Raw genomic sequence first — 10,395 nt, 5'->3', positions numbered from 1 at the left:
GAAACAAACAATGTGAACTTGCAGCAATTTTTTAATCAACTGAGAAGGAGAAGTGAAGCTGGGACAGTCAAGTCATGCATCCTTCCTACAGTGCAATACTTCCATATATAACTTTTAATTTCCTGTTCTAAAAGGAGCTATCCATATGTGGTGCATAGGATGGATCTGTTCCTTGATTCTGGTCAGGATTGCAGAAGACCCCAATATGAGGTTGAGCTGGTCCATCTCAGTCCTTCTACTGGACTAACAGGCTAGAGGGCACTCTAGGAAGCAAAATGATTTTGCTGTATGGAGCTGGAGACCACACACTTGTCCAGAGTTTGTTGGCTGTTCAAAGCTCCAAGACTTGGTGTCTGTTGCTTCTGAGGGTGCTGGTGCCAAGAAGCAGACCACCATCTGGCCATTGTTTGTCAGTCCCTCCTGAATGTCTGGGGTTTTTTTCTGCAGAGTTTTTCTCCAGCCATCTCCTGCCTTGCATGAACTGCAAGTTCATCTCTCACTGCCCCATTTTGCTTTTGGCCTTTGTCTCTATGGCGTGTCACAGAGCTGCTTGATATAGATGCTGCATTTTTTCACCTTTTGAAAACATGAAGAGTCATGTCTCAAAAAGGGGTCAGTTGTAATATCAGAACCTACAAACAAAAGTATGGAATGCATGAACTGTAAAGAAGAGCCTTGCAAGATGCAAGTTTCTGACTGTTCTGACAGAAAGAAAGGAGCCTGACTGAACTCACATTTGTTTACTTCCTTCTATGCTATGTATTTGGAATCAAATCACTGTTTTGAAGCTTGAGAATCCTACAATATGATGATACTTTCGTTTCAAATGGGACCTGCAGCCCAAAAGTTAGAGCCTGATGTGTTGCATATACTCAATCCTCATTGAGATGTGTGGGTTTTTGGGGGGGTGGGCGGAATTAGAGCTTATCCCCAAAAGATTCTTTTTACTTCTACAAACTTTCTCAAGCTGTGGGGAAGTAAGGTAATTTCAGACTCGGGTCTTATGATAGGGGTTCCTTAAATAGGTCATGTGCATGTATTCAGTTACTTATCGTAAGTCAGCCCTTCTGTTCATTAGGCTAACTCCCTCTTGTGTGAGGGTGCTGCCATTTTGGCTACCTAAGCAACGGCACCCACAATCTGAACATCAGAAACAGAGGGAATGATAGCAAGTCATTGTTTCCAAATAGATGTGTTTATTTTTCTGAATGACCTGTTTACGTTAAAAAGTATTGCCAGGCGCAGAAATTGATTTCTTTCTTCATATCTTTCAACTGCTTTGTAGGAGCTTATCTGCAGAAGTGCTAGTTGTGGAGCTCTCAAATGACTTGCAAAATGCCGTCTTAAACCAATGTGCAGCACAGCCACTGGGAGAGAAAGAGAGAACATAACTGTTAGAACTTACTTAGGGCATCTGTTTGGACATGCTCAAAGCTTCCCCAAAGTTTTCTTTGGTTCCATCTTGGTAGAGCTGCTGCTGCTGCTGCTGCTTCATGGGATCTAAGAGTCTGCAAACAAGAGTCAGTAGTCCTGATTCTGAAGGGAACCATTTTGGCTGTACCACTTAATCTGTGGAAAGGTCATCGCTCAGGAACAAAGCAGATGAATACTCACTGGTGGCCATCGAGACTGGTGGTGATGTGTAAGGCAGGGAGACAACAGCAGGTGGAGTAAGAGCCAATGACAAGCACAGCCAACTAATTCTGGTTTTTACTCCGTCTTCCTCCCTACTGAGTTCAGTAATGGCAAAACTCAGACTAAGGAAGAAGAAGCTGACACCCAGTGCCAGCCCCTAGACCAGTGCCAGATTTACGTATAAGCTAAACAAGCTATAGCTTAGGGCCCCACTCTCTTGGGGGCCCCCAAAAAAATTAAAGGAAAAAACCTGGATGCAGATTTTCAAAATATAAGATAAAAAACAAATAAAATAAAACCTACATAAAACAACAGTGTTTTGTGTTGTGTAGGCTCCTATGATGTAAGTAATGGACCCTGCCTGCTAGCCTGCTCCCTAAAATTACCATATAGCATATATTCAACACAAAAAACAATGACAATTTGTTGTTGACAAAGGACAGCTAGACATTACCTTCAGTAGTTTAGGGCCTCATCAAACCTTAATCCAGCCCTGCCCTAGACTGGTTTTAAGTAAGAAGGCAGGCAGGTGTGGGCTGGCTACAGGCAAACTGAGGTGGGGAGGCATTTCCCCATTTGCCCCGATGAATCAGCCTCCATTAGAACAGAATGCTTTGCATACAGAAGGGCCCAAGTTCAATCCCTAGGATCTCCAGGTAGGGCATGTAAATCCCTCTGTCCAAAACCATGGGGAAACTGCCATCAGTCAATGGAGACAATATTGAGCTAGATGGAACAGGTCTGGTTTGATATATGGGAACTTCTTACGTTCCTATGATCATCTGAGCAGTTGAGTCCATATTGGGAGGCGTGGTACCTAGAGACCCATGTGATTCAGCCTCCTGCCAGTGTAGCTTAGATCTTTTCCACAATTCCCCCAGGCTTCATGTTACTCACTTGAAGTGTGTGGTGCGCATGCCCTGCCACACCAGATGCACGGCACTTGGAAGGATCACCCAAAGCCTCATTCTACATTTTTCTGGCCAGAATCAACCTTCTGCACACCCACAGACCCAGGAAATTACAGGAACGGGGTGGCAGTGGCAGTGAGGGTCCAAAATAGATTAGCAAGCCTGGAAATTTCTGAGCTACAGAACAGTGACAGTTGTTGGCATTTCACCTAGGGTGAATAATCCCACTAGATTGGGAGCTGGGTAGGAGACATATCGCATGAAAACACATCGAATTTCTTGCTGGCTGACAGAAGAAAAGGTAGGTCAGAGTCTGCTTCCCAAATGCCATTAAATAAAACTGAATGCTTCTAACATCTCTGATGGATGTGGCTTTCATTATAGTTTCACAGCAAGGTTCCTTTCTCTGACTACAGCAGGCCCTGACATCTTTTGTATTCTAGCCAAAATAATAAAAAAAAAAGAATCATCACTCATAACATCTACATCATTGCTAAGACCTATCAGGTCACTTATTTTCACCTCATTCTGGGCAAGAACTGCTTCCCTCATGCACGTTTTCAGTTGTTTTGTCTCATTCCCTTTGAAGGTGGATAACAAAGATGAACACAGAGTGATCATAACAGAAATATATTTATATCCTGCTCCCTATGTGACAAAATGGATTGCTGTCCATATATAGCCTACGTTTTCCTGATGAATTTGACAATACTAGCTCTGACAGCATTGTTGTTTTTGGCTTTAAAAACTCGGCGCCCAATTCTAGCCATTTTTGCTCAGAAGAAAGCAGAAATTCATGCTGAAGCTTATGAAGGCCTCCAGTTTTGGGTTTTGTCAGCTGCTGAAGCCAGAGAATCCCATTCCAGACTCTCATCGCTGTTGCTGCGACCATTGCTCACCTACTCATCCTTGTTTACAGCACCTGGCTTGTATAATAATAATAATAATAATAATAATAATAATAACAACAATAACAATAATAATAATAATTTATTTATATCCTGCCCTCCCCAGCCAAGACCAGGCGCAGGGGGGCTAACAACCAATAATAAAAACAAGTTGATTAAAATACAACTTAAAAAACAAGATTAAATTACAACATTAAAACATTAAAATGCAGCTTCTTCACAGGAAGAGAAAGGAAAAAAGAAGGGGGGGGATCAAATTGATTCTAAGCCAAAGGCCAGAACAACTCTGTCTTACAGGCCCTGCAGAAAGAAATCAGATCCCGCAGGGCCCTGGTCTCATGAGACAGAGCATTCCACCAGTGTTGAAAAGGCCCTGGCTCTGGTTGAAGCTAATCTAACTTCCTTAGGGCCCGGGACATCTAAGGTGTTGCTATTTATGGACCTTAAGGTCCTCCGTGGGGCATACCGGGAGAGGCGGTCCCGTGGGTACGAGGGTCCTAGGCCAGTACAGGTGTGGGCAACCTGCAGCCTTTGACCTCATTTCAAGCCAGGAAAGGGGGAACTGGAGAGAGAAAGGAGGGCAGGAGATGGAGAAGCTGGAACAGATCAAGCAATGGAAGGATAAGAGGAGAAAACTCTTGGAAACAATCAGTTCTGGGCTCTGGCAAGAATGTCCCAACTCTGGCAACCCGTTGGGTGGAAAGGAAAAGGGAGAGACGAAAAAACGGAAGAAAATAGTTGTTCTGTCCATTTATGGTTTAGGGCCTGCCCAAACAGAAGCCCTCGCAAATTATCCCCAAAGGAATGCAGAAGAAGATTCCCTATCTTTGAGCTAGCAGATGGAGCTGACCAGTACAGCCCAACTTTGCCAGGTGGGTGGGACAGACCCCCTGTCAATCACCTGACGTCATGTAACCCATCCACTTTCAAAGGGATTGGTGTGACTGCCAATCAGCTGGTGGGTTGTTACAATGACCTCCACTGAAGGTGCACTCCCAGCTCCAATCAGCTGGCTGGTGGTGGAAGCGTCCCTTCAATGAGGCTTGCTTCATTAGTACAAAGCATTTGGATGTGTGCTGCTAGTGCCTGTCAGTTGAGTGGCAATGAGAGCACACATTGCTCCCAAAGCAGAAAGAAGATGAATGCATGGTTAAAAGGGCTAGAACTTGGCTCTTTATTGCCACCTTGATCTTACTATCTACTGGGGCTAAAGACTACCCAGGATTCTACCTCATGCATCCAAATATATTCCAGTCAGTGAATTATAATGTGTGAGCTTATCCACTAAGATGTGCTCTCCATCTTAACATGCCGAGCTGTGGTTTTAACAGGTATCCTAGCTGCATCAGTACTACTAGAAATAATAATAAATAGGTGTGATTTAAAAGCAGTGGTGATTTTATTCGGGCATCTTATTACCACCAATCTGTCATAATGCAACTGTGCAGAAGCTTAATTCAATCATCATTACCTCAGCCAGAGAGAGCTGGACAACTCCGTGCTTATCCTTGTCTAGCATCTGAAACATTTCTGAGTGGCAAAAAAAGAGCAGGTGTTATAGTTAAACAGTAGCATTTGGTACATGAGAACTACAAAGCCTGGGGATGAGGCACAATTCCAAGAACCTGGCTTCTTCAAATCAGGTTACTTCAGTTTTATCAGCTGTGAGACAAAGGGTTTGCTTTGTTCCAGATCCCAGACTGAATCTCTACTATCCTCAGGTATGGCTGAGAAAATGTCCCACCTGAAACCCTGGAGGTCCACTGCCAGTCAGTGTAGACAACACTAAGCTAGATGGGCCAGTGGTCTGGTATCAGACATCTTCCTATTGTGTTGGTAACTTTAAAGGGTTGACTTAGTACTTCCAGCTGTGGTGGTATATAAGCGACTGCTCAGCTTCCAAAGACTGGTTTTTTGTGCTTTTTAAAAAGTATTTTAAATACTTATAAAATGGCAAAACAGCAAAGGCATGAAAGTTGGAAGAATTGAGCTGCTGCTCACTGGGGATGTCACAGATAGCATCCAGCAGATGCCTATGGAGTCTCACAGTCACATTGCCTATTCCATTCACAATGGAGCACCTGCACTATCTTGAATGAAAATGAGATTGGAAAAGTGGTTTCCCTGTAGCAGAGACACTAGATGGGGCATGGGGAGGAATGCAATTAAGATGATCTGGTCATTGTATATTCTTGTGCAATCCTTGTCTGGAAAGCATCTAAACTGGCATATTTGGGCAGCTACACCATTCTCTGCATAACAAGATGGCAGTCACACACTGGGTGAGGTTTGCAAATCAATCCCTTTGGCAGATCCTATTAGACCTTGTGGGGGATAGAATGTCTTCTGCATCTGAGTCCCTGTATTTGTTTTGTCAAAAGCAGAGTCTGACAAGCTTTGGGATCTTACACTAGCTTGGGAGTAGTTGGTTACTTATCTAATTTGGCAAATTACAGACATTTGGGTCCCTTTTTCCTTGACACACAGTTGTTTGTGCTCAGGTTAAAAATAGGGATAGCTCTTTTGCTTGTTAGAGAAAAGCCGGGGTGGTGGTAAGGGAGACACTCCAGAGTATTTTCTATCACTCTACCTCCTTTTACTTCAGGAAGACTTACTGAAGAGAGTCTCTAGGCGAATCATGCAGGCCACGAAGCCATCAAAGTCAATGGTCATCTTGCTGCCAGCATAACGGAGAGCTATACTGTGCTGGATTTTGTTGTTAAGAGTGAAGCCTATGTGGAAAGGAAAGCCAGGCATGAGTAACACAATGTTTGGTGTTGATCTACACCGCTGTTTCATTGCACCTGTTTTGTGCGGTTTATAGTACTTCTGCTATGGGGCAGCTATATAAATTAAGTAGGTAAATAAATGTGGCAAAAGCAAAATGTCACTTGGAGAAGGAACTGAAATATTTTCCTTAAAGCTTGCATTTGTTTCATTCTGGATTGTTTTATACAATGTTTTGATGTGTTGTAAACCGCTTTGAGATCTTTTTCTTTAAAATATAAAGCAGTATAGAGATGAAATGAATAACAACAAACAACAACAAAACAGCTGCAGACAGACAGTGATGAAGTATTATTAGCTATTCCATCCTGGCAGGTTTGTTGGTCTATTATTATGTTTTCCTTTCCAGTCCCCATTGTTCTCAAGACCTAACACTCCCTCATAATGTTTTCTGAAATGACACATTTTAATGCCAATTCATGGGAATTCCCTTGACCTATATTCAGAAGAGAAGCACCTAATTAGTGAAGCCTTAATGCACTCCTGGGGTTCCAGCCAAACGAAATCCATTGCAGGGAGTCAGTTTCATGCACAGGATATACTTCCTATCCATTTCTTAAAGCTTCATTTAAGCCGAGGCTGAAGCCACAGTTTGCTGACCAGAATGGAGGAACACATTTGCTGGAAAGTCAGCAATTCCCCATATTGTGGCGATAATCTGCCCCCCCCCAAAAAAGACCAGATGATCCCCATCCACCCCCTATAGAAACAACAAAGATCCTTGTGGCACTTTAAAGATTAATAGATGCTTTGTAGCATAAGCGTTTGTAGACTACAGTCCACTTCATCAAATGCTTGAAATATTATCCTCGGTTTGCAGAGGGTATTGAGAGGGGAGAAGGGAGGATTGGAGCCAAGTGAAGCTGATGCATATGAGCTGCATGAGAAGAGACACTGGTCCCACTATGGGCCCTGGGAGGATGCCCAGCTGTCACATGAAACATGGAATTTTCCTCTCCAAGGGCACAGGGAGAAGTACAAACTTGGAGAGGGTGATCTGATGCCTCCTTCTCACCCCTGCAGAAACCACTGCAGTCTTTGCGCTGGCAATGTCGTGGCTGGGAAAAGAGGATGGAGGAAGAAACAGCTGGACATAAAAAAGGTAGGGACAGCTATGCCGCTGTTTAGATAGGCCATGCAATGGTTCACATTTTCATATGTCCTCAGGGACTTAAATGAGAGATGCCCATAGAGATCAATAGAGAAAAATTTTAACATAGCTGGGATTGGCACCTGCATGTCTTCTCCCCCTTCCAAAAACCCAGAAATGGAGGGGAAATATCCCAAGTGGGGTCCAATGAGGGCTGAGCATGCGCAGGGTGCATAGAAAGGTGACCAGTGGCTGGAGAGAGAATCAAGGAAAAGAATGGGGGTGGAATGGAGTGTCAGAAGTGCCAAACAGAAGCATTCCATGTGGCAACATTTTGTTGCAAGGCCCTAATTCCTGAAAGTTTCCCTGTAATATAGACTCGCCGTCACCAGCACGCTGTCCGCCATCTCTGTCGAAGCACAGCTGCATGAGTCTGCTGCTGGGGATGTTCTGAGTCATATTCTCAATTCAAGCAGGGTAATTATGAGGCCCAACAAGCCCAGTCTGTGCCTCATATGAATGGGCATCTAAGGACATGTCCCAGAATAATTTGCAATACACTTGGGCTCTATGGCAGATGTAAAAGATTCCTTGACATGGAGGATTGGGTACCTTAGAGGTCACACAAAAGACCACTGGCACACAGTAGGGATGGACAAATCAGTCACTTTCAATTTTTCTGTTTCCCATCTTAAATTTATTTCTCCAAATTCCCCTATTTGAGTCTTTAAAAAAACAAAATCATGGAAATGCATGTTAATGCAAATTTCTCCGCATATACACCTACTTGCAGAGTCGTAGTATGCGGGGCAGGGGGGTGGCCCCAGGCACACATTTTTGAGGGAGAGCAATCAGGGGGCCCCATGACACACACAGTGCCCTGGCAGCTGAGGAACAGTGGCAGGTGGGTTGGAGTAGTGGGCAGATAGATGGGGGCAATGGGCAAGGAGGCTGAGGTGCACCCACACCTCAGCTGCCCAGCCCACCAGGGGGTGGAAAACTTGCCCCACCCTGGGTGCTACTGCATTCTTGTATATAGTTTTGACTAATACAGTGGACACTTGGGTTGCGAACGTGATCCATGCGGGATGCAAGTTCACAATCCGCAGCGGTGTGTCTGCGCACGCGCAGGTTGCGATTTGGCGCTTCTGTGCATGTGTGACCGCTGAAACCCGGAAGTAACCCGTTCGGTACTTCCAGGTTTCGGCGGTCCGTAACCCGAAAAAACGCAACCTGAAGCGTCTGTAACCCGAGGTATGACTGTAAGCAATTTCCCCTAATATAATACACCTTTCTATGTTGTTTTCATTAAGGTATGCATATTTATGCACATTTTCCCTGAAAATATGCATTTTGTACCCAGTGATTGGTTCGACGACTGCATTGCAAAATTCAGAGAAGTGCAAAGTTCACAGGAGAACTGTTTTCTGCACCATATATTGATTCAAGAAATGCACATTAGGTGGCTTCTTGTTCCAATTCAAAAAAAAGTTGGATCTCTCCCGCATCTCTACATTTTGGATACTGACCTGCTTCCGTGAGAGCATTTCTCATTTCATGTGCATCTATGGTCCCGGAAAAGTCAGTATCCACTTTCTTATAGATTTCCTAAGCCAAAGAAATAGGGAAGGCTGTTGGTTGTCATTTTAGGCTAATTTTAGAAGACCTATCAGTTTGGCTAGGATATTCACTGCTGCTCATGCCTGGCAAGGGAGCCTCCTCTCTCTGAAAGCGTTAATGACTGAAGGAGAGGGAGGAATTCAATTAACTAATGGCAAGCTGTGTGCCCTGGGAAATGGCTCCCACAGGGCTGGCAACTTGCCCACCCACATGGCAAACGGGCCTTTGAGAAATAACCCCCTTCCTCTGGCAAAGGCTGTAATATAAAACTCTATTGAGATTAATACTTTAAAAGAACAACAGACAGTTCTCGGTGCCAAATGGCTTCTTATCCAGCTCTAGCTGTGTAATTAGAAGCTATTCTGGCCTGTAACTCAGTAGGAAGTTCTGCCACAGTTGTTCTTTCACACTTTCATCCACTATTGCAAAAGTAATCAAAATGTTGAGTACCGAGGGCCCGATAAGAAATATAGTTGCATATAAGTAGCATAATTTTCATGTCATTTTCATGTGTGTGGCAGGTGCCAAACTAACAGTGGGAAGACATTTAGCATTCTCCCATCCTACTCTCAGTTATTAAGGATGTGAGGAATTAGGCCCAAGGCCTAATTGAGTCCAGTATCCTCTTCTCAGAGTGACCAATCAGAGGCCTAGGGGAAGGAAGCGTGCATTTCGAACCCAGAGGCAACAGCATTTCCCCTACTTTTGTTGGCCAGCAACTGCTTTTCAGAGGCAATCTGCCTCTGACAAGTGAGATAGCCTGCAGACACAGAGAACCAGGCAGGGGGCCTTCTCGGTAGTGGCACCCGTTCTGTGGAATGCCTTCCCATCAAGGAGATATGTAACTATACAGTCTTTAGAAGACACTTGAAGGCAGTCCTGTATAGGGAGGATTTTGTTATGTTTTATATATGTTGGAAGCTGCTCAAAGTGGCTGGGGCAACCCAGTCAGATGGGCAGGGTACAAATAAAATTATTAATATTATTGTTATTCCCATGACTCCCAGCTTCCATTTAAAAAAAGAAATCGGGTCACATGACTGTAGTTCATTAAGGGTGCTAAACTCACACAGCTACAATTCCCAGCATCTTTAACAAACTACAATTCCCAAGATACCCCATGAATCCTTAGTCATGTTTTAAATGTATAGTGCGGGTGTGACCTTTAGCTTTTTAGCATTTGTAGAACCTGAGATACAAGGCAAAATGTACAGAGCCGATTCTTCTCACTCTTTACGAGAAACTAGCCTGCTCTATGCTTTTAGTGTTTTTCATTTTTCACATGAAAACACCCATAAAAATGCCAGTGGATGCCCATGCTAGTATCTTAATTAGGGAGGAGGCATTTAAAAATATGGGTAGCTGTCCATGGGTAAAAGGTAAAGGGTAAAGGTCCAGTCGTGACCGACTCTGGGGTTGCTGCGCTCATCTCACTTTATTGGCC

The 10,395-nt window shown here is 44.0% G+C and overlaps 1 protein-coding gene across 1 annotated transcript in view; it reads right to left on the bottom strand.

The window, feature by feature from the left end:
- Positions 1-1,176: 1,176 nt before the first annotated feature.
- The window catches only part of CAPN8 (calpain 8), a 46,187-nt gene continuing 36,968 nt past the window's right edge, over positions 1,177-10,395 (bottom strand). Inside the window, exons 18-21 of the mRNA XM_081857800.1 lie at positions 8,861-8,939; positions 6,070-6,186; positions 4,926-4,984; positions 1,177-1,367 (exon numbers count right to left, since the gene is read on the bottom strand). Coding sequence (XP_081713926.1) covers positions 1,344-1,367; positions 4,926-4,984; positions 6,070-6,186; positions 8,861-8,939 — 279 coding nt within the window. The 3' untranslated portion in view covers positions 1,177-1,343. The remainder of the gene's footprint in view (positions 1,368-4,925; positions 4,985-6,069; positions 6,187-8,860; positions 8,940-10,395) is intronic.

The sequence above is a fragment of the Podarcis erhardii genome (assembly GCF_964252035.2).
Source record: "Podarcis erhardii genome assembly, chromosome: 3".
Taxonomy (NCBI): Eukaryota; Metazoa; Chordata; class Lepidosauria; order Squamata; family Lacertidae; genus Podarcis; species Podarcis erhardii.
Note: the sequence above shows the minus strand (reverse complement) of the source record. Positions and strands in the feature narration are given on the sequence as shown.